Genomic DNA, 23,039 nt, shown 5'->3' on the forward strand with positions numbered 1-23,039 from the left:
CCAAGGTGGAAGCAGTATGAATAATTTTTCTCATGTACTGCACTAAGCCCTTTGGAAGACCCCTGCTTTCACCAGGGCCAGTTCTTTTTATAGCACCAAACACTTCCTTTTATTTAATACGGAATCCTTTAAAATGTTATTGGCTTCCCATAGCAACCGTCTCCATTTGTGTCTGCACAGGTGATTTAATAGAGTTAACAAATTTGCTTAGAGGGGAAGGATTGTGTGTCATTTAAGTTGAACAAATGATTACAGGATATACAGGTTTAGCGCTTGATGGGTTTCTTCAGCTGCAGTTGTACTGAAGGGATGGGAAAATTCCTCAGCACTGAGGGCCGCTTTGTCACAGTGGCTTGTTCTTCTATGCATACATCTATTAGCATAATTGGGAAGTGTGACTATTAACATACTGGGAATTGTTGTGACAAGGCCCCTCTCATTAGCTAACTCTTCACCAAGCTGCAGTCAAATTTTGGATCCTAAGCTTTTAGTAAACACTGGATTTCTGTCTTAAAGTTTCCTACAGAAACATAAGGACTAGAAATTTACCTTATAAAACAATGGAAGCAAAATGGTAGACCACATGGCACCAAGTTCTCAGGTTCGACATCCCCAGGTTGGGATGGGAACAGACTTACCTGAAGTCCTGAAGAGATGCTGCCAATAAGTGCAGACATTACTGAACTACAGTGGGCCAAAGTCTGGGTCAGTATACATGGCAACTTTCTGTGTTGCAGGGCAAAACTGCTTCATATCTGGTCTTGGTCCACTTCCTAGTTGCAGTGATAAGATGGACAATATGGTCCAAGGGAAGAATTTAGCACTGATAATAACAAACTGTCCGGTGATATATTAAAGCAGTGCTTTTTTCTGGGGGGATGCAGGGGGACACCCCCCCTAAACATTTTGTGAATATTTGTACTTTTGTCCATTTACTGTATTTTCCTACCCTGATTTGAACTATAAAATGATGATTTTCTTGAGTCAGAATGAGAGTACTCGTAAACATTCTTAAAGGGGGAAAAAAGCACTGTATTAAAGTCTGTATTGCACTGTAAGAATTAGTAGGGGATGAAAATTGACACCACAATAACTTATTAGTCACTGTGGTGTAAACCACTGATCCTTGGGCTTGCTGATCGGTAGGTCGGTGGTTCGAATCCCCGCGACGGGGTGAGCTCCCGTTGCTCAGTCCCAGCTCCTGCCAACCTAGCAGTTCGAAAGCACATCAAATGCAAGTAGATAAATAGGTACCACTCCTGCGGGAAGGTAAACGGCGTTTCTGTGTGCTGCTCTGGTTTCGCCAGAAGCGTCTTAGTCATGCTGGCCACATGACCCAGAAAAACTGTCTGAGGACAAACGTCGGGTCCCTTGGCCTGTAAGGTGCGATGAGCGCCGCAATCCCTTTACCTTTTTTTAAAGGTAGGATGAGACTCTGTTGTTTCATGACAGTACCAATGAAAATTATAAGTTCCACTCTCACCAATGGCATCTATTAGAACTGCCTGCTTGAGTTAAGTGCATACCTACATGGGTAATACCTTAGCACAGAAATGGGCTGCTCAGGGGCAGGTAGAAAAAATAAATCCACTTGCAGGTCCTAACTTGACCTAGAGTGGCCTACTGAGGTTAACATTTAACAAGCATCCAGCCAACAGCAATTCTCCTTTACAAACATCCTAGCATGGTCTGTATTTTTCCTTGGCTGGGCAAATTCTCTCTCACACACACACTTTCCTGTCAGGCTGTCTTTACAGTCACTGGTTATTTCTACTCCTATTCAGACCCAGGAGAATGAAACACAGACTGTGATTAGGTTTAATTAGACACCTGTTTAAATCCCATATGTACTAACGGTAGAATAAATCCAATTGCCTCTCAAGCTCAAATGTCTATGAAGGTACTCTCGGGTGGGGTATGGGGAACCTAGCCTAGGCCCCAATCCAGGAAAACAGTTAATATAACATACTATACTTTAAGCGTATGAGTAGTCCAAGTGATGTCATTGTGAAAGTGAAGTACATATTTAAGTGCTTTCCTGGATCAGGGCCATAATACTAAGTCACTGGACTTTAGGGTAAGTATCCTGTGAAAACAAAAAGCCAGGACACCATTACTCTTGGCATTAAGAAACCTATTTGTGAGGGACTTTTTTCTTCTCCTCGTGCATGTATAATTCACTGATTTGACTGTCAGGCAAAACAAACCTCAGTATTAAATAAAAAGCATTAGCAAATGCTAAAGGTAACGTCATGGTTGTAGCAGCAAGCCCTCATAAAAGTCAGGAAATTTAGAAAGGTAAGGTTTCTCCCCCAAATGTTAGTTCTGCAGGGCTGAGAGGGCCCAAGCTCACCAGCTGCACTATTGAACTCAGGGCCAGCCTGCATGTTACTTTATCCTTGTGGGTTAAGGATAGAAACTCTCCATGTAATTAGGAGCACCCGTGTGGCTAAGTGCAAGAGACGTTACAGCCAGGGCACACAGAGTTTCCACGCAGATTCCCAAGGGGGATAATGTAATACGCAGACGAGCAGCTCTTAAATCCTAATCCTAACTCTTTTACTGGGGAGCAAATCCCACTGTATTCAGTGAGGCTTTACAAACAGGTAAGAGCACATAGGAATGCACCATTTTGACTCAGTCCTGTGCATGTTTACCTGTGAAGGAAGTCCAGCTGTGACCTACAGTCCTCCGTCCCTGCTAGTAGGTGTAGAGAGGACTGAAGCCTTTGTGTCTAAACCACGTTTTTAGTTATTTAATGTAAGAAAGAATGAGGTAATTATGAGTGTAAATGCAAACAAAGCTTAATAAACTTAAAGGCTACAGAATCACAAAAGCAGCATAAAACAATTAGCAAGATTAAAATGTATCCAAAAAGCTTGAGGAAATAAAATAAAAAGGTCTTTGGTGCAAAATATATATGGTAGGGACCTAGCCAACTTCTCCTCCAGCAGTATATCCTAAGTGGAGGGCCAAATACCTTTTCATTTAAAGACGCTGACTCTTGACAATACCAGGGATGGTCAAACTGTAGATTATGACCCTGATATCGGGATGATGGTGATAATTTATTAACATTAAATAAACATGGGTGGGGGGAGTAAGAGAAATAACTTAGGGCATTTACACTTAATACATTATATTAAAAGTACACCTACTTCTGTATAAATGCTTGATGTTCTTATACAACTGACAACATCTATTAATGCTCTGCTGATCCCCCCCTATTTTAAACGGCTGTAAATAATTGCCATAAACATCTGCATAGATTTCCACTGAAAACAGTGGCAGCATTAAGATAAAATCAGCAGTGTAGTTATTGTTTGAGGGATGTAAAACTGAAGAACAGACAAAATGGTCTTAGTAAAATAAGCAGGGAGAGAAGATAAATAAAATGAACCAAGGAAGGAGAGTGAGGGAAGTTGTTGGAAATTTAATGATATGTTAAATGTCTGTTTTGTTTCTAGAATTGAAAATTCATAAAAAAATAAAAACAAAACAAAAAACATCTGCATAGATTTCTCCTCCCTAGACATCTAAAATGCTATCACTGTAATTTGGCACATAAAGATTGTATCCGGAAATGTTCCAAAGCCATTTTTAAAGAGGTGGCTTGTTACTGTTTTTCCAGTTCTTGCTATAATCATTATGACTACCTCTAAAATATTTCCTGTTGTATTTCCCTTTTATTTATTTATTTCATAAAATTTATTTACTGCTTGATTGTAAAAAAAACAACCTTAAAGAAATGGTTTACAAAAAGAAGAAAACAAGAAAATTATTGGTGAAAACAACAAAAACAATGATTTAAAACATTCAAAATTTTAAAACCAGCACATCAGCATATTTCCTTTATTACACGTTTCCTGGAGACCTTTTAGAGAACAGCTTTTGCTGTAAATGACAACAGATAACTGGTTATATTTCATACAGTTCATATTCCTTCCATTAAACTTAGGATTTTATATTCCCATCATAGGTATGGAGGATGCTTTTTACTAGCACACAACAGGCCATTGCCTATAGATATGCTGTCCCTCTTTACACAAATCAAGTGTGGAGCAGCATGCAATGAGAGAAAAAGCCCCTCAAAATATACACACGGTTGTCCTTAGTATCTAGTGGTAGATTCCTTTAGTTATGAGAAAGAAAAATGACTTCCCAACATTTTGTTGCCCAGGGAAAGAAATATTAGCATAGGCCATCAAAATCCTATGATTCTGACACACACATGGAGTAAAATCATATTCATCACTTGAATTCATCACTGATGTTAGAAATTATTTCAAAAACTTGATATCACAATAAGGGGCAGTGAAGAAATTGCAGTAGATCATCATTTTCACATTCAATTTTAAATGTTGCCTTGTTTGGTGCACACACACACACACACACACCCAAGGCGGATATATACTTGAACCTGCCCTCTGAAAAGAGGTGAGTAATTGAATTTAAAACCACAAAACTCACATCAAATCAGTACATGATGTTTGTTAGTGTATCTGACATGTTTGGCTAGTGAATGTTCACTCAGTTTTTATTTTATTTTTTTTAGTTTGGGGAAAATAGAAACGTTTGTGGTGAAGAAACCCCTATAGCTTTCCTTTTTGTCAAACCAACTCCGCTTAAAAAGAAAGAAAAAGTTCTCTGCTCAAATTAAAAAGACAGAGCTGTTTCATAAAATGTTTAACGTACAGAGTGATGCTTCTGAGCCAGATGAATGTCTTTCTCGAATCGGCATGCTGTGGTTTTGCTTACCATGAAAAACTTAAAATAGGCAGTGTTTAGATAAGGCAGACGTCAGGAGCAGTGTTGTCTCACTATTGTAAAAACGTCGCTCCTTATAAACGAGCTGTATTGCTGCCTGATGGGATTTTTCCTGGCTGGCTTTTGAAAAACCTAAACTGGATTGAATCATCACAGCTGGCTCTAAAATATCAAGAATTAAATAAGTATTTTATGAGCATTATAAGAGCGTGAAAGTTTTAAGTAGTTAAATAATGGCAGCGCTTGGCAAGTGTTACGGGAAAGATGAATGAATTTGGGACGGGTGGTATTAACGTCTATTCTGTCTTTGCAGAGAAAGATAAATGCAAATGGCAAACAATATGGGACTGAAATGTAACAAAAAGCTGATTTCAATATAACTTATTTCCCTCCATGGGGGGAAGCAGAGACATAGCACAACTGAAAGCATTTGGCTGTTAGGCAGCCACAAGAACAGCACTGAATGAATTAAGGTGGCAATGAGAAACCTCTACAGCTTGCTACTTGTGGGTTATGTAAGCCCTGGGGGATAATGGGAGGCTGCAAGGATGCCAGTAAGAAAGTTCAGATAATATGACGCAAGAGCTTAAAGGTGTTTCACTTCCATGACATTAAAACTGCCCTGTGCCTTGAATATGCATTTAACAATGCTCTTGCCATTAAGATGCACACATTATCATATTAACAGTGCTATGAAATTTACATACAAAGTAGTTTACATGGACATATAGTTAAACTACAAGCTTGATTGCAGTGTAATAGTATTGCTTTTGATGTATGGAATGGCATTAAGCCCGTAAGTGTAGTTTTCTTCTTCTTTCTTAAGCTTCTTGTCTCTAGAATCTGTCACTAAAAATATAGCCGTCAGGTGCCTGGAAGTAGTAAAGGATTTGCCTGTCTTGATTCTATCATTCAGGCTCCAGTGTTCAATCAGGCTTACAGTCACCCGATTTTCTGAACAAGTATCAGACACACAGATTTGGGTAGCCCATGTTTGTCTCAAAGCCCAGTGGTTCTGGAGAGGCCACTTGGAGCTAGCCAGCTGCTCTTCCTCACCAAGGAGAAAGAAGAGGAAGCTAAGAGGATGGCCAAGCGAGCAATTTAAATAGTTTGGGTAGAAGAGGGAAATCCTGCTGAAATCCTCTTTCCCTTTTTACACTTAGCCACCCAGTCAGGGAGCAGGAATAACCAGTAGTGCCAGACAGGGCTGACAAGCATCCCAGTACAGAGATTGATGCCCGTAACCGGGGTGTGGGGGGTGGATAGAGTGGTGCCGAGGTTTCGGGTTCAATCCCCATATGGGACAACTGCGTATTCCTGCATTGCATGGAGTTGGATGATCTGCAGAATCCCTTTGAACTCTATGGAAATGGGCTTCTTCTTAGCTATGAATTGAAAGCCTGCCTGACGTTCATAATCTTTTAGGAACAACATGGCTACGATGGTTATTATGAATTATTTGGATCTTGAACTGAGTAAAATGCTTCTCAAAATGTTTATATTCGTATTCTAGTACTCTTGAAGAAAAATTCAACAAAATCAACCACCTCATCCAGAGTGTTATTCATCACTTCGCCGTGCCCAGCTTAAATGCTTTATTTAAAGTATGGAAACATTCAAACATTCTGATGACTTTCAAAACAGCTTACTTAAAATATTTGTGTGACTGTGGAAAAGGAATGGAAGTAATCCCAGAATTCACTAAGCAGCCTTTCAGCCTTTCCATATCACAATATCTCTTATTATTATTAATAGTTTTCAGTGGAACGCTAACAGTATAAAACAGTATAAAATTCTTAACATGAATTACCGTAAGCACTTTGTTACCCCACTAACATTTCAATATAAATGCATCACATAACCATAAACAACCCCTGAATCAAATAACCACAGATCTTGGTACATTTAGCAAAAAAACATTATTGCAAACATCAGCAGACCTTCTGTTAAATAGAAAGGACAGAGGGAAGAAAAACAAGGACAGTTAAGTTATTAGGCAAGTAAGACCCAGTCTGATGGATAGGATATTCTAAAACTGGCAGCAATGTTGCCTTAAATGTTGTCGTTTTATCTCTCTCTATATAACATTTTTTCCATTAGGATTTATGAGCTTGTCATACAATACAATTGGCAACTTGGTTTCCTGTATAGGACTAGAAGCCATTCAGTCCTATACAGGCAACCAAGTTGCCAATGAGATTTTCACAAGGTTTTTTTTTAAACAAAATAGTCAAATGGTAGTGGGCAAAAATACGTTTTAAAACAGGAAGAAATCCCATACGTGGGATGTTCTAACCAAGAAGGCCCTATCTCTGACTGCCACCCAGTTGTCACTTGGAAATGGACTGGTAGCCAGCTGAGTGAAATATGATACAATATCAGGATATTAATTTAAGATTTTGCATGCATTTTTACATCATTGAGTTATCTTATCTCTTCATAGATATAATAATGTGCCTGGAATGGTTTCTTGCTGACACTGGTTTGGTGAGTGTTTTCTTTTCTTTCTTTTTTTAAGGTCAAATCACCAAAAACTGAATTCCTGCTAGCCAACAGAATGGATATATAGATGAAGAAATGGTTTTAGATACCTTTGCGGTGCAAGCTTTTAGACATTTCCCCCTGTGCATGCTATGCGTCGTTGTTGTGATCAATCACTTAACAGATTATGACACTCTGAATTGCACATGAGATGATCAATTTTGTTATTACCTATGGAATGAAGAAATAAATTGTTTTCCCATCTATCAGTTTCTTATGGCATGTAGATTCGCTCACTGTTAACATGCCTTTATTGCCTTGTGTCTTTAGCCACAGATGCCGTTGGACAGCACTAATTCAGGCAGCCATGTTGGGAACAAGGTGGCTGGAATGAAATGGTACAGATGGCAATGCTTTTACAAGTCTTTGATGCTCTTTGAGATACATGTGTTAATTTACAGTTGTTAAGCAGAAGGTGAAAAGCCGTCCCCATAGCAGTTAAAGCCATTCTTAACGCCAGTAGCAGCTGGCAGGGACTGTAAGGAAGGGACTGTGGAAAACATGACGTCAAACAAGTGAGGCTAATTAACACCAGTTTCCCAAATTAGAAAGTCTGCAATAGCTAGAATTTAAAAATAACACCTTAATGATTTCTAAAAATAGCAGCTGACTTGCCATTGAGTATCATGACCTCCATTAAACTTGGAGCCTGTTTCCTGTGACTAATGGCGTAAATCGCATTTACCTTTTATATTCTATTCTCTTTGGGATTAGCACTGAAGCTTAAGGCCTGACCTTGAAAGGCCTTCTCATAAAGACCTAAGATGAGCTCTCAAATTGTACACAACGCATGGTGCATACAGGTATGCATACAGGTATGACAGGATGTTTAATTAACTGAGAGAAATCAAAACCAGGAGTGTACCAAGGATGGGTCTCTGTACATGAATAAAAGGTCAAGGAAAGAAACTGGAGCATCAATGAACTGAAATTAAAAGGCAAAGAGGATGATTTGGCCGATAAGACTCTGGATTAGGACACAAAAAGAAAACCTCAAGTCTTCTTTAGGCTTCTTGCACAAATTCAGGTAAGGAGACTAATTTCCCAAAGGTTACTTTCCCCATCGATTAAACAGAGTTAATAGTACTGATCTTATAGAGAAGATTCTCCTATATAATTTATATTTCTATTTGTTCATTTGTTTTATATTTCTCTGAGTCCACCAGGGTTTTTTTAATGGATACCCTAGACAAAGAGCATATAGATGGAGCTGGCACAAAGAATGAGAACCAATGGTAGATATAATATAAAATATATAAAGGCAGTAAATGTAATGCCCATAAGCCTTAGGTGCAACATTAGGTGCAGCTAAACCCTATTGATTTCAAAAGGACTTAAAAGTGCCCAACTTTGCTCTTGAATGCCTTTGTTGTGTAGACAGAGATGTTTGCAAATATTTCTATCATAGGACAGGGAAGCTCCTGAGCTGAATACAATGGAACCAAAAGCAGAGTGCACCAAATTAGAATGTTCTTCTGGCAATTCTAAACACACACACACACACACACACACACACACACACACACGTGCAAATATCAGTATAACATACATGCAGATGTTATTGTGCTGCAGTTAAAGAAAGTATGCTATACTGAAAGAAAAACCATCAACGAGCAATTTTAGTTCACATGTACAAGAGTCATCATATCTAGTGATGACTGTATTTTACCTTGACACTTCCATTTTATTCATGGAACATGACTATTAAGTGTCTTATTTAACATTTGTTGCGAGTGACCGAGAAAGCAAAATGTGTGATGGAAGATTATTCTACCTGATATCCTGCAACACTATTCAGTGATGCCATCCAATAGGACAGGCATAGGCAAACTTGGCCCTCCAGATGTTTTGGGACTACAACTCCCATCATCCCTAGCTAACAGGACGAGTGGTCAGGGATGATGGGAGTTGTAGACCCAAAACATGTGGAGGGCTGAGTTTGTCTATGCCTGCAATAGGATATTGGATTTGGCCATTGGAGATCTGGATTCTACCTGTCTTGTGCAGTGTAAGTTTATGGTGTAAAGTAATTCTGTTAGCGCAAGAATTTCCATTCACTTAGCAGAACTTCCCTTTCTTCGCTTCTCTCCGCACCTTCCCAAAATCTGATCCAGAGGGTTGGGGTGGAAACTCAGAACAGATTTAGGGGGTGTACATAATTATATAACAAAATCTATAATAGAGAGTTTATTAAAAACTATCCTCCTTAAATGAACAGTCATGAAACAGGCCCAAACAAGCACCAAACTTTAAAGGCATCCAGAACAACATCAACAACATCAAAAAAACCTGCACCTGTTTGACTGTAATTTGGTATACTTTATCCATTCTGGAGAGGCTGCTATGTCTGCACATTTCATCTACTCCTGTAAATAGGGGGGAACATTGATATTTCTAAAAAAATGTCAATAGTAAATGGGGCAGGGAACATTGTCTTTTTTTCTTGTGGACTTGGCCTCAGACCCCAGTCCAGCTCAGACAGCTGTTTTCTGAAGTGTTGAATCGGGGTCTGAACTGAATCATCTGGTTGGTGCACAGATCTATTATTTTGCTTCTTTCCCCCTTGGATCCTATTTGGATTTTGACTCAACAGTTACTTCATGTTTTAACTTTCAGAGTTTTTGATCACACTCTCTTTCTCTCACACAGCTTTTGCAGGCAGCTTGCAAATGAAGCATTAGCAGAGATCACTGAAACTAAGATTTACACAGGTGGAAGGGCCTCTATTTCTTTCATGGTGTTTCAGCTTGAATTTATTATAGGATGTTTTCTATAACTGTGAAGGTACCACCTCTCAGAAGCTGCATGATACACATCTGGTTTCACATGCTGTCATCTAGATTAAAGCCATAACCGGAGTCTCCATGGGGGCTAATGAAAATTATTCCCCTTCAGGTTCCTTTATTAAAACAACACCATCTCAAGAAATAGTGGGAAAGGGAACTGTAATCCACTGTGCTTTACCCTCTTCTAGAAGCCTTTTTTAAAAAATTCACTTTAGTTGCTTTTCAGTTTGAGCAAACACAGCATCATTGTTTTTGTAATCCTGCTATGACCTTTTGGAAATGTTTTTATCCTGCAAAGTAGCTTTTAGGCTCCTGCTTCATAAATCTTTTCTCCCTCTGTTCCATAGGAATTTGAGAGCGTTCTAATCTTGCTGTTGTTGTTGTTTAAAGGAAATAGGTATTTTAGAAAGCCTGTTAAGAAGACAAAATGTTTCTTTTAAAGTATTTTTCAGTGTTATATCTTATATGGGTGTACACACACACACACACACACACACACACACACACACAGTGTTATTCCTCATGGAGCAGACAGGGCAGGTGTAAATAACAAGAAGCAATTACTTTCCCACCGTTTTCACAGAGCGCATTAAAGTGGGTTAAATATGCTAATAATCACACTAACTGCCTCTGGAATGCACCTTACTGGTCACTGGAGTAATGCACTCGTATAATGTTTAACTTCTTGTTCCGCAATTACTTCTTTATTAGGCATCCAGAAGGTGTCAAAGCAAACCTGCCATATATCTCCCGGGAGAGGCTGTGCTTTCAGAAGGAGCCCCAACCAAGATACTGCACCGAGCGGTATAACCCGGACAAACATTAACATGGCCAGCATGGCTATTCAGTTACTGGGCTTCTTCCTGAGTCTTCTCGGTCTTGCTGGGACAATAACTGCGACCATCCTGCCTCACTGGTGGAGAACAGCCCACGTGGGAACCAACATCATCACGGCTGTAGCATACATGAAGGGTCTCTGGATGGAATGCGTTTGGCACAGCACTGGCATCTATCAGTGCCAGCTTCACCACTCTCCGCTGGCTTTGCCTCGTGACCTCCAAGCAGCCCGTGCCATGATGGTGATTTCCTGTGTTCTTTCCACCTTGGCCTGCGTGGTTGCTGTTTTTGGCATGGAGTGCACCCGGTGCGTCAAAGGGTCCTCTGCCAAAAACGTGTTTGCTGTCTTGGGCGGAGTCCTTTTCATACTGGCGGGGCTCGTGTGCCTCGTCCCTGTTTCTTGGTCAACCAATGATGTGGTAACTGATTTCTACAACCCAATGCTGCCCCATGGGATGAAGTATGAGATCGGGCAAGCCCTTTACCTTGGCTTTGTTTGTGCTTCATTGAGTATCATTGGTGGAACCATCCTCTGCGTTTCATGTCAACGTACTGGGAACGATTTGACCTACCACTCGCAGCCGAGGAGTACAAGGGCAGCTCCAGCCTACAGACCCCCAGTGGCCTACAAGGCAAACCACACCTCATCACTAACTTCTGCTTCTCACAGTGGTTACAGGTTAAATGACTATGTGTAAGTTCTCTGGGATCTACTTTTATAATCTCAGTATGTGGAGTGTTTTCAAGGTGGTGTTATTAATGTACAGTCATTTTCATACAATGTTTACCTCTGGTTTGCTGTTCATGTAAAGAATATGTGTAATTTTTTTTTTAAATGCTTTGAAACTTCCAATTAAAAATTACGGACATTTATATTCTAGAGCATGTAACTTTCTTTATCAGTGGAATCATGGTCAGTATATGAACTTCTGCTGTATAGAGCTCTGTTTCCATTAAGGTTCCATTGACGTGCTTTCGAACTGCTAGGTTGGCAGGACCAAGCAATGGGAGCTCACCCCGTTGCGGGGATTTGAACCGTCGGCCTTCTGATCAGCAAGTCCTAGGCTCTGTGGTTTAACCCACAGTGCCACCCGCGTCCCTCTGTTTCCTTTACCTGCTTCAAAAGAAAAATCCCCAAACACATTTACATACAAATAAGAAGAAATAATACACAGTCTGAATATAGCATATCCCATAATAATAATTAGTATTATAATAGTTTACTAGTTACTTTTTGTACAAATCTCACAAATTAGTACAAATCTCACAAATTTGTACAAATTCTAAAACAGTCTAGCTCCGAGGGGCTTCTGGTGGTTCCCTCACTATGAGAAGTGAGGTTACAGGGCACCAGGCAGAGGGCCTTCTTCGTAGTGGCACCCAACTTGTAAAACACCCTCCTATCAGAAGGAAAACAGATAAACATCTATTTAGAAGACATCTGAAGGCAGCCCTGTATAGGGAAGTTTTTAATGTTTAATGTTTTATGGTGTTGCTGGAAGCCGCCCAGAATGGCTGGGACAACCCAGTCAGATGGGTGGCATATAAATAATAAAATTATTATTATTGAGGAGAATTTGAGGCATGTGAGCCAAAGAAGCCAAATATGGCCCTCAGGATTCTCCCCAGGCCACAACTTTCCCAAGCTACATCCCTCACTAATCCCACTTTTTTAAAAATAACTTTATTAAAGATTTTCTTTGTTTACAAAAGCACATGCATTGTCTCTTTCTTCAGGATGTGTTTTCTACGGATCAGTTACATTTGTTGTGAGACATTGGTGCTATATGCAGTATAGGGTTGGGAAGAAAAGAGAGGGGGATGGGAGAGAGGGGGTGGGGTAGTAAAGCTTATGTTCTTTTACTTAGTATGTTTTAGGCTGGCTGGTAGAGGCATCTTGCTAGTTTCCCAGTAGTTGTGCTGACCTCCCCATCAACCTCACCCCTCCTGGTAAGCAACAGGGACCCAGCTGCCGGGAAGCTAGGGTAGCTGCTCTGCCCTGCCTAGTGAGCCCTTTCTGTTGGCAGGAATCTGCCCTTGAACTCTGATGATAAGCATCTTCATTGCCTGAATCGAGGATAGAAGGGGATGTGTGTGGAGAAACTAGCCTACTGAACAATGGTAAAATTCTGGTTTATTGAATCTGTCCACTTAAATAGAAGGTTGCTCAGAGGAGAATGTGGTCCTCTGGCTTAAAAGGCTCGCCAGTCCTGTTCCAAATGGTTAAAAATAAATCTGATAAATGGGGCTCAAGTTAGAGAATTCTAGACTCTGGACAGTCTTCCAGTGGGTTTCTTTAGATGGCAATATTGTTTAGCTGACTTAAACATGTGTCACGTCCGTCCTACTGCATTTGGAAGCCTTCCTGCTCATTCTACTGAGTGGGGCCCCCTGGACATCAGCCCCAGAGTCCTGCCCTGATGGTGTCTCTATGTGTAAATGAGTTCCTTCTTTCTCTCTCTTCTGTCAGCCCTATTTAATGAGCTAATGTGACCACCAGAAGATTCATTTACTCATACATTTAATGGGGTGCTTTTTTTCTTTTGCAGAGCCATTGGAAAAATTGGTGCCTGATCATTTACTGCAATATTGTCCTGTGATTTGATTCCATAGATGCTGCCACACTACTGGGCATAAGGCTGCTTGATGTTAGTATGAAAGCACAGGTGATGGTTGGTGGTGAGACCCAGACAGGGAACTTCCTTCCAGGCAGGACAAAGAATTGCTAACACGTGATCTATCAGTTTCGGTTTCTCTTGCTTTCTAATATGTCGAGTCTTCAGTTTGGTTCGCTACATTTCCACAATAACTGGTGACTATTAAGGCAATATGGATACTCATATTTGAAGAGAATATGAGATTCAAGGCACGGCTGTATGTTATTAGAAACATCATATCTAACTTAGTTTACCTTTCTTCACTTACCTTTCCAAAGATATAAGGCACTGTGGCTGAACGTATAAAGTTTAATTCTGAACTGGTGAAAAGTCACAATATCTCTCATCAAGTTTATTGTGAATCCTGTATTCATATTGTGTGCCTTTTTCTTTCTTCAATTTTTTTTTATCATCTAATTGATCAATAGTGCATTAAAGCTCAGTTAAACTGGTTTGGCAGTTCCTGTCAATTTCATTCATTATCTCCCAGACTTTTATTTAGTTCCGGAAAAGGCAAGTCTGCAAGAATAACTCTGCAGTTTACACACTCCATAACTTTACAGTTCCTTTTATCAGCTGAATATTGCCACAGGAAGCACTTCATTTTGTCTCAATGTACCATGTGAGTTTACAAACATTGAAAGTAGAGTCCATTACCACTGCTGTTGGAAAGACGATACATTTTGTGGTCATGTGGTCAAAGGGAAACAACGTTAAAGACTTCCATCACTCAGGAGGATGTTCCATTTATACTACCTTTTCATGCTTTCTGTACATAGGAGTGATTAACCTAGAGCCCAACAATATCTAGAGGGCTACCACTGGCATCATCCTGGACTACAGACCATTCTATCTGGGGTTGATGAGAGTTAAACTGCAACATCTGTCCCATTTTTTTTCTACAAAGTGGATTTTATTCAGGAAAACCATGTAATATAGAAACTCAAGAGTTCTCCTCAGCTCTCCTTTAGAGACAGGAAGTGGTTCTTCTCTCTAGGGTGAAAAGAGGCACTCTGAGAAAGTGTGGGAGAGCTTTACTTCACCATTAAGGTGTAATGGGAAGTTTCCAGTTTTGACACACAGAGTTAACTTCAGCTGCTTTTGGTAGATTGCAGGTTTAAAAGTTACATTGCCCAGCTATTTTTCTCTGTGTTTTTTAAGTGAAAAGAAAATTCATAATTTAAGGAACATGATTGCCAGTACCAATGGGCCATATGCTGGAAACACTATAACTAATACTATATATTTCAAATGTAGCTGTAACGGATTATTAGCATAATAAATACACACATGGACGTAGCTGATGAAATCCTAGGGGTGGAAGAATGCTTTTGTAAATGTGGCCCACTTGTAAAAACATTCGCTCACACAGTGAGTGTCAGTATTGAGCAGTGAGGAAAAGTATCAGGTAATCCACTAAAGGTGAACCAAAAAATTTGACATGAAATTAACTGTGAGGCAGCCCAGATCAATGAAGTGGGAAAGATACTTTTTTGTAGTGAGACTACACAGGATCCAGGTGACGAAATCCCAATGAGAAGATTTGCACTTCAGGTGTTGTTGTTATTATTATTATTATTATTATTATTATTATTATTATTATTATACTGTTGGGCTTAATTGTACTAATAATTTACAACAGGTCAATGTTTAACTGAAGCAGATTCATCTGCTCCTTAGCATATGCACTGAAACAGATGAAAATATAGCTGTGATAGGAACTAGTGCTAGTTCCCCTAAACACATACAGAGTGCAGATGCTCTCCACAGAGTAACAAGATCTTGTGCATCATGCATCAGAGAGAAAGTCTTGCAGGCCAGTTCCTTTGCTTTCTGCATCCCCAAGGGCAACAACAGTGGCTCAAGACCTGGTGTCATATATACAATTCATGGTGCACCATTTCTGTAGGGTTGGGATGGGCCAGCCCCTAACAGACCTCATGTTTCATGGAGTGATGATGGCCCTCTCTCAGAATTTTGGTTTAGTTATGTAGCAAGTGCTGAATTTGGAGTTACAGATACTCCCACCCATTGCTGAGGCTAAAAATCTATAATTACTTACCAGGGGTTATGGTAAGTCCCACTATGGGAGTTCACTGCATTTTTAGTAAGTTATTTACACCGATATGTATATCCACTTTTATGCACACTTTCTCTAAATGTAATGCATTTTTGTAACACCTTTTTTAAAAAAACTGCATTGCAAAACTTGGAAAAGGATATCTGCATTTCAGTCTGTATATTTTTTTCAGGAAGTAAACATCTGGTAGACTCTGAATTTCTCCCCTCCCCCTTTCTATAGAAGTGCAGGGGCATACCTAGGCATTGGTCAGTTGCCCCCTCCCCTGAAGGGCACAGTCCCAGGGGGGTGCAAAAATCATGCCTCGGCACTCTGGCTTGGAGTAGCTAGGAGCCTGCCCATCTGTGTGGTCAGACAGACCAATGGAGGAGAAGGAGGAGCAGAGCAGACCCGATCCTGGTGGCTGCAGAGGAAGTCCCTGGTGGCGGGGCATAAAAGGTGACACAAAGCAAACTTTTTCAGTTTCTGGTCCATGGTCTTTCCTGGCTTCAGAGGTGCCAGTGCATCTCCTTGCCAGCGGCGCAAGGGACTGAAGGGGCAGGTTGTGGGTGCCGACACATCTCCCTGCCAAGAGCTCTAGGTATGCCTCGGTTGAAGTTCAGCACTCTCCTATTCATGTCTACTTGTAATGAAGTCCTACTGTGTGACTGAAATCTAATACATCATTAACAATCCATCTGGAAAAATATATTTGGAAAGTCCTAGTAATGCTTGCAAAAGCATTTGTTGTGCATGACAGTGGCACATTCTCCACAAAAAAAGCTGTTTGCAACGCTTGCTAACTTGCTTGGAGAAGCAAGCAGTGGATATGGCGATGAGGCTGCTGCATGGACCTGCTAGCACTGATAAAGGAATGCAAAGGAAAGGCTGGAGTTTAGTGTTACATACGGGAAATTGTAAAGCTGAGTAAGGTAATGGACAGTGAGTGAGCATTATGTAATGCAGTGGTGAGGAACCTGTGTCCCTCCAGATGTTTTTGGATTCCAATTTCCATCAGCCCCACACAGAATGGTCAATGTTCGGGAGATGGAATTTAACAACATCTGGAGGGTCACAGGTTCCTTATGTAATGCACGTTGGTTAGGATAACATGCTTCTACTTATTTGGCTTGACGGTTGCACTTATTTACATTACGGAGTGAAAGGAGGCATGTCATTTCCTGCCATTTATCTCACCTATTAAAACAGTCAGGGATTGCCACCGTCTAACAATGGGTTTGCCAAGTCCAAACATGGGGATCCTACTGGCCACTTTAAGAGCTCAGAGGCAGCCTGCTGCCCAGCAGTCCTGAGACGTTAAATCTCACAACAGAGCACATGCAGTAACATTTCAAGATGACAAGAAGGTGGAAGTGCCTGTATATAAAATATAAAATATCTCTCTCTCTCTCTCTCTCTCTCTCTCTCTCTCTCTCTCTCTCTCTCATTCCTGGATTTGCTAGTTTGGGCTGCATAACAAGGTGAAACTATTCCCAAGTTATGCTGGCAAATTTCTAATAAAACTTGATAGTAAGAAAATACAGTAGACGTAAAATAAGCCATGATGAAAGGAACAGATATTTCAAATGCCTCTGGGTTAATAGAAGTTTTGTTTCTTAGTGAGCTTGCTTGTCACTCATCAGATATTGAAAAAACTGAATGTGGAAAATTCCCCCTACAGAAGTTAAGCAATGCCTGGAGGCAGATGGTATTTGATATTTTATGATGTCAAAGGCTCTCTGCTGGAAAGCATTCTGAAATACCAGACAATGCACCATTGGAAACCTCTGCGTATCTCCCTCCTGCCACTTTTTTGTTTGCTGATTCGAAACACGCACACACATTGTGGTGCAATCCTATGCATGGGTAATCAAAAGTAATCTCAATTGTCTTCCATGGAGCTTCCTCCTAGGTGAATATATGTAGGGTTGCAATCTATAATTAAGTACTTTGGTAATGATAATAAACGTAAAAGGTAGGTAGAGGACCGCTGGACGGTTAAGTCCAGTCAAATAAATCTGCTCAATGGACTGTTTTGAGGTTAAATTAGATATAGATTAACTACTACCCCAAACCTTAAAAAAAAAAAGCCCTAGGACATTCAGGGTACAGTGGTATCTCAGGTTAAGAACTTAATTCGTTCTGAAGGTCCGTTCTTAACCTGAAACTGTTCTTAACCTGAAGCACCACTTTAGCTAATGGGGCCTCCTGCTGCTGCTGCGCGATTTCTGTTCTCATCCTGAAGCAAAGTTCTTAACCTGAAGCACTATTTCTGGGTTAGCGGAGTCTGTAGCATGAAGCATATGTAACCTGAAGCATATGTAACCCGAGGTACCACTGTATTTTGATTCATCTACGTGTTTAGTTCTATACAGTCATGGGAAACAGAAAGGGGAGCAAGCAGAGATGAGATCGCTCTGTGCCCCTTGCCTTCGCCCTATCTGAAGGCAACTACCTGAAGCAGGGAGCCTTTTGTATAGTCAGAGCTCCCTGTGTGTTGTAGAACCACAGTTCTAAAATGTGTTGGGAGCCTCCATGGATACAGAAGGCTTCCTCTTCAGATAGCCGCCTACTATGTGTTGGAAAGTGATGATGGGATGGAGCTATTGCACTCATTCCTTACTCCCTGTGTTTACATTTCCCTATTGCTAACAGCTGCATGGGGCTCTGGTAATCAATGACTGTAAATATTTATTATTAGGATCATTGCATTTGGTACGCAAAAGGTAATATTCACCACGTAATGTATGACTGTAAATATACATTGATTTATTTAAGGAGTGTTGCCTTTCTGTACCAGAAAGGTTATTTCTCCAGAAGGTGAGCTAAATTATCTGGGTTTTGTTTCTAATCAAATCAATTTATTCCAAGTAGCTGTGAACATTAACAGTAGGTTAATCACCGATTAACCAGTAGGTTAATTGCAGAATCTCACAGAAGTGCAGCTGATGGCTCCTGCCCTATTTCAGCACAGCAGGCAGACAATCTGAATGGAGTATTAACTACCTGCTGTGCTTGGCTGGCCTCTTTTTCTTAAAATAAATAACCCTATGAAAAAGTCATTAACAGAATATTTGGGCTTGCTGTAGAAAGAAAATTAAAAGTATCAAAGTAACTTCAAAATTTTAACAGCCTTCCTTATTGCAGAGGAACAGGCATCCCACAGCTGTTCATATTGCCTGATGTGCTTTAGCCAACTATAATTGCAGCCCAACATTTCCTCCTTAAAAGTGTTCCTTGCCCAGGAGCCGAGCCAAGTACATTTTGGACAAGCCTAGGGTGTTAAAAATATGAATGTGCTCTTATTGGAGCAAACCTGCATGTTTCATATTAAATGTGCTCATTGAGAAAATAATCCTGCAGAGTTTGTCAAGATGATAATTACTTTGGCAAAAAAAGAGAAGGCCACCTTGCCTGGCCTTCATCAAAAATGGACTCCATTTACCAGAGTTTAATGGAGAGGCCTTGCTTGAAATGGACTGTGATGCATAAACGTTGCTGGTTCCTATTTTTAATATTTATGGTTCAACTGCCTGGCAAATTATCTGGTTCCCTCAAGGGGCCCCCTTTGCACAGGGCCTACTTCAGTCTACAAAGGAATAATGGTTCCACTCCTCTGTGCCTGCCATTGTAGAAGGCCTGAAAGATCAGGTTTGATTTCTATTTTTATTTCACAGTTGTGTTTTTTTTAGACCTAGGGACTTCCAGATATGTTCATAGAATCATAGAATTGAAACTCTCAGGGTCATCCGGTCCAACTCCCTGTAATGTAGGAAATTCAGCTAAAGCATCCAAGACAGAGGGCCATCCAGCCTCTGCTTAAAAACCTCCAAGGAAGGAGAGTCTACAACCTCCTAAGGGATGTTCTTTCCAAAACACTTCAGAAATTGGGAAGGGATGGGGGAGGAGAGTGGGGTTTATTGATTTGTTTGTTTTGTTCTTATTATGTACTTTGTGTTTTTATCATGTATTTTTATGTTGTGAAGAGATCTGTGGACAAAGGTATACAAATTTAATACTACTACTACTAATAATAATATAAATAATATAATATAGCATTACCAAAATGTGGATCATGGATTGATCACCATCACCACCTCCTTCTCTAGGCTTAAGTATAGCAGATCTGTTCACACGCTAAAGGCAAAGAGTGACTGCAGAAGATAGTTGGTTCTTAGAGATGTTTTGCAAATGTAGACATCTGAGGAAAAATATATCATGTGAATTGGCAATACAGTGGTACCTCGGGTTAAGTACTTAATTCGTTCCGGAGGTCCGTTCTTAACCTGAAACTATTCTTAACCTGAAGCACCACTTTAGCTAATGGGGCCTCCTGCTGCTGCTGCGCCGCCGGAGCCTGATTTCTGTTCTTAACCTGAAGCACTATTTCTGGGTTAGTGGAGTGTGTAACCTGAAGCGTATGTAACCCGAAATACCACTGTACACATATTACACTGACATATGTGAAATCCATCAAAGGGGAAAATGCCTTTGAGTATAACATGAACTGGCTCAAGTCACATGTATTCCCAGATTTCCCTGGCCATGCCTACATAAAATAAACCATGGCTTCATTGTTTTCTGAAAGTTTCCAACATGCATTTGGTTTGCCAGCAACCTTGTGGGGCACAACCCTGAAGAAAAAGCCCAGCCTTTCAGTTACTGAGGAAACAAACACTATAAATCTAACTACAGAGCAATTGTGTATTAAAAACATTTTTAAGCACAGTGGAACAAAGCAATTGTGAAATGTTTGAACAACTGTGAATTGGACATTTCTTACTTTAAGGCTTCTTTTAAGAAGTAAAACAGTGCAAAGATAAAAAAATAAAATGTCCATTTTGCTGGCCCACTTGAAATTGCAGACATGTTGGCTACAATATATATATATATATATATAAAGTCACCCCCAAAGTAGCATGTAGTCATAGTCTTGCATTAGATAAGCTTTCTAGTTTGGTACACCTAGGATGCAACTTTGAACTACAGTAGTTGGTGGCAACATTCAGCTCCCATACAAACCCCCTAAAGCCGTATTCCTGTTAAACAGTGACACCCAGTGGCCAGATGCTATTTACACACCCACTTTTCTCTGCATTCTGCAAACATGTTGTCTGTTTTTGATTAAGGAATGCCATGGTATTTTTTAAATGCACATTGTACAAAGAGACCTGCTTGTACATTTTATTATACATGGACAAACTGAAATAGCTAATGCCATAATGGGAAAAAATTCATAACAGCAGCTTTGTCCATTTGTTGTGGTTCAGTAAAGTCAAAGGAAGAGGAAGAGAGAGCACTGGCAGATTCGCCTGCAGCTGAACCAGCCCTGACTTGAGGGGGACTGATGTTACTTTTTGCAATGTTATACTGATCTATTAAGTACTCCATATTCTAGCCGCTTGCATGCTTTAGGACAGGAATGTGCAAGCCTGGAACTAAAGGAAATAAATGATGTCAAGATAAAGAAATCAGCAAGGCACAATGTTCTCTTGAGAATGGTAAATTAATAAATAAATTAATTCTGTTTCTATACAACATTGGGTTTTTAATTGTAAGCTTCGTGTTTTGTTTAATGCTTACTATAAGATCGTTTGAGAACTAACCATTCAACTTTACAGTACCTTTTACATGTGGGTGCAGTAACCCATCAGTAGAGCAGCTGCCACATTAATTGCCCTGCCTGTTCATTGCAATTGGGGTGAGAACATATTAACATAATAGTTTATTATTTATATGCCACCCATCTGACTGGGTTCCCCCAGCCACTCTGGGCGTCTTCCAGAAAGGGCAACTCCCCCCCCCCCCCAATTTGATTCCAGTTTATTTATTATTGAGATATATTACCCACAGTCACCCAAAAGTCTCAGGGCAGTTTACGTAAAATGAATATACAAATGAAACTACAGTAAGACATAGTAATAGTAGGAAACCAATATGGTACAACGGGTGGGAAGAACAAACTGCACCAGGGCCAGTGCTGGTCTTTGCAGGGAACTGAATGAAGGAGCTTTGGATCTGATAAAAGGTAAAGGGATCCCTGACCATTAGGTTCAGTTGTGCCCGACTCTGGGTTTACGGCGCTCATCTCGCTTTATTGGCCACAGGAGCTGGCGTACAGCTTCCGGGTCATGTGGCCAGCATGACTAAGCCACTTCTGGCGAACCAGAGCAGTGCACGGAAACACCATTTGCCTTCCTGCCAGAGCGGTACCTATTTATCTACTTGCACTTTGACGTGCTTTGGAACTGCTAGGTTGGCAGCAGCAGGGACCGAGCAATGGGAGCTCACCCCATCGCAAGGATTTGAACCGCCGACCTTCTGATTGGCAAGTCCTAGGCTCTGTGGTTTAACCCACAGCGCCACCCGCATCCCTTGGATCTGATAGATCCATGCATATCCTGAACAGGTTTCACCTGTATCATTGGTGAAACCCCAGTGGCAGAACAGGAATGGTGCACAGGTGTAGCAGGGAGACCTACTTCCCCATCCGCCCCCTCCCCACAAGTGGCTTGCATGCCACATCCTAGGACTCTTCAGGTAGCAACAGGATCACCCTAAGTTAGATAAAGATTTTTTTTTTTAAAAAAAATATCTTAATCACCACAGGACCATATATTTAAGATCTTATTCACCTTCCCATTTTGTACTATTGTATCCCACTCACATGCCAACCATGTCCTTTAGTCATATGGGACAATTAGGGCACTCCCTGTGTAATATAATCGATAGACAGGACACTGAATACTGCCCCATTAGTAATTTTCAAACTCCCTAGGTATTATCTGTTGGACAGCTATGGTCAGTATATTTAAGCAAAAAGGAGAGGGACTCATACCTTATTCTCAAACTTTGAACAAGAAATCATTATTCCATATTGATATTAGAGTTTACTATCTGTGCAATAAGTGTTTTTGTTAACTAGATATACAATTTTTATTGCATTCCTGCATGTTTTCATTAGGCCTAACTTGACTGATTCTGGATGTACAGTGGTACCTCGGGTTAAGAACTTAATTCGTTCTGGAGGTCTGTTCTTAACCTGAAACTGTTCTTAACCTGAAGCACCACTTTAGCTAATGAGGCTTCTTGCTGCACGATTTCTGTTCTCATCCTGAAGCAAAGTTCTTAACCCGAGGTAATATTTCTGGGTTAGCGGAGTCTGTAACCTGAAGCATATGTAACCTGAAGCGTATGTTACCCGAGGTACCACTGTACTCTAAATAATCTCTCTCTCTTCATGATGTTCTCAGCTTTCCTCATGCATTTAATACTGTATATGAAAACTTGTTACAGCCAATCAAGCATAGTGGAAGTTGTTGGAAACTGAATATATGTAGCAGCAGCAGCTGCATAAGACTCTTTGTATGTGATGGGTACATCCATGTAGTT

The 23,039-nt window shown here is 40.4% G+C and overlaps 1 protein-coding gene across 1 annotated transcript; it reads left to right on the top strand.

Annotated features, from left to right (window-relative positions):
- Positions 1-10,880: 10,880 nt before the first annotated feature.
- CLDN14 (claudin 14) lies at positions 10,881-13,554 on the top strand. The gene is made up of 2 exons (XM_083498819.1): positions 10,881-11,625; positions 13,481-13,554. Exons 1-2 carry the CDS (start codon positions 10,922-10,924, stop codon positions 13,503-13,505), a joined length of 729 nt encoding a protein of 242 aa, XP_083354945.1. The 5' UTR covers positions 10,881-10,921; the 3' UTR covers positions 13,506-13,554.
- The last annotated feature ends 9,485 nt before the right edge of the window (positions 13,555-23,039 follow it).

This window comes from Podarcis liolepis (genome assembly GCF_965112155.1).
Source record: "Podarcis liolepis genome assembly, chromosome: 4".
Taxonomy (NCBI): domain Eukaryota; kingdom Metazoa; phylum Chordata; class Lepidosauria; order Squamata; family Lacertidae; genus Podarcis; species Podarcis liolepis.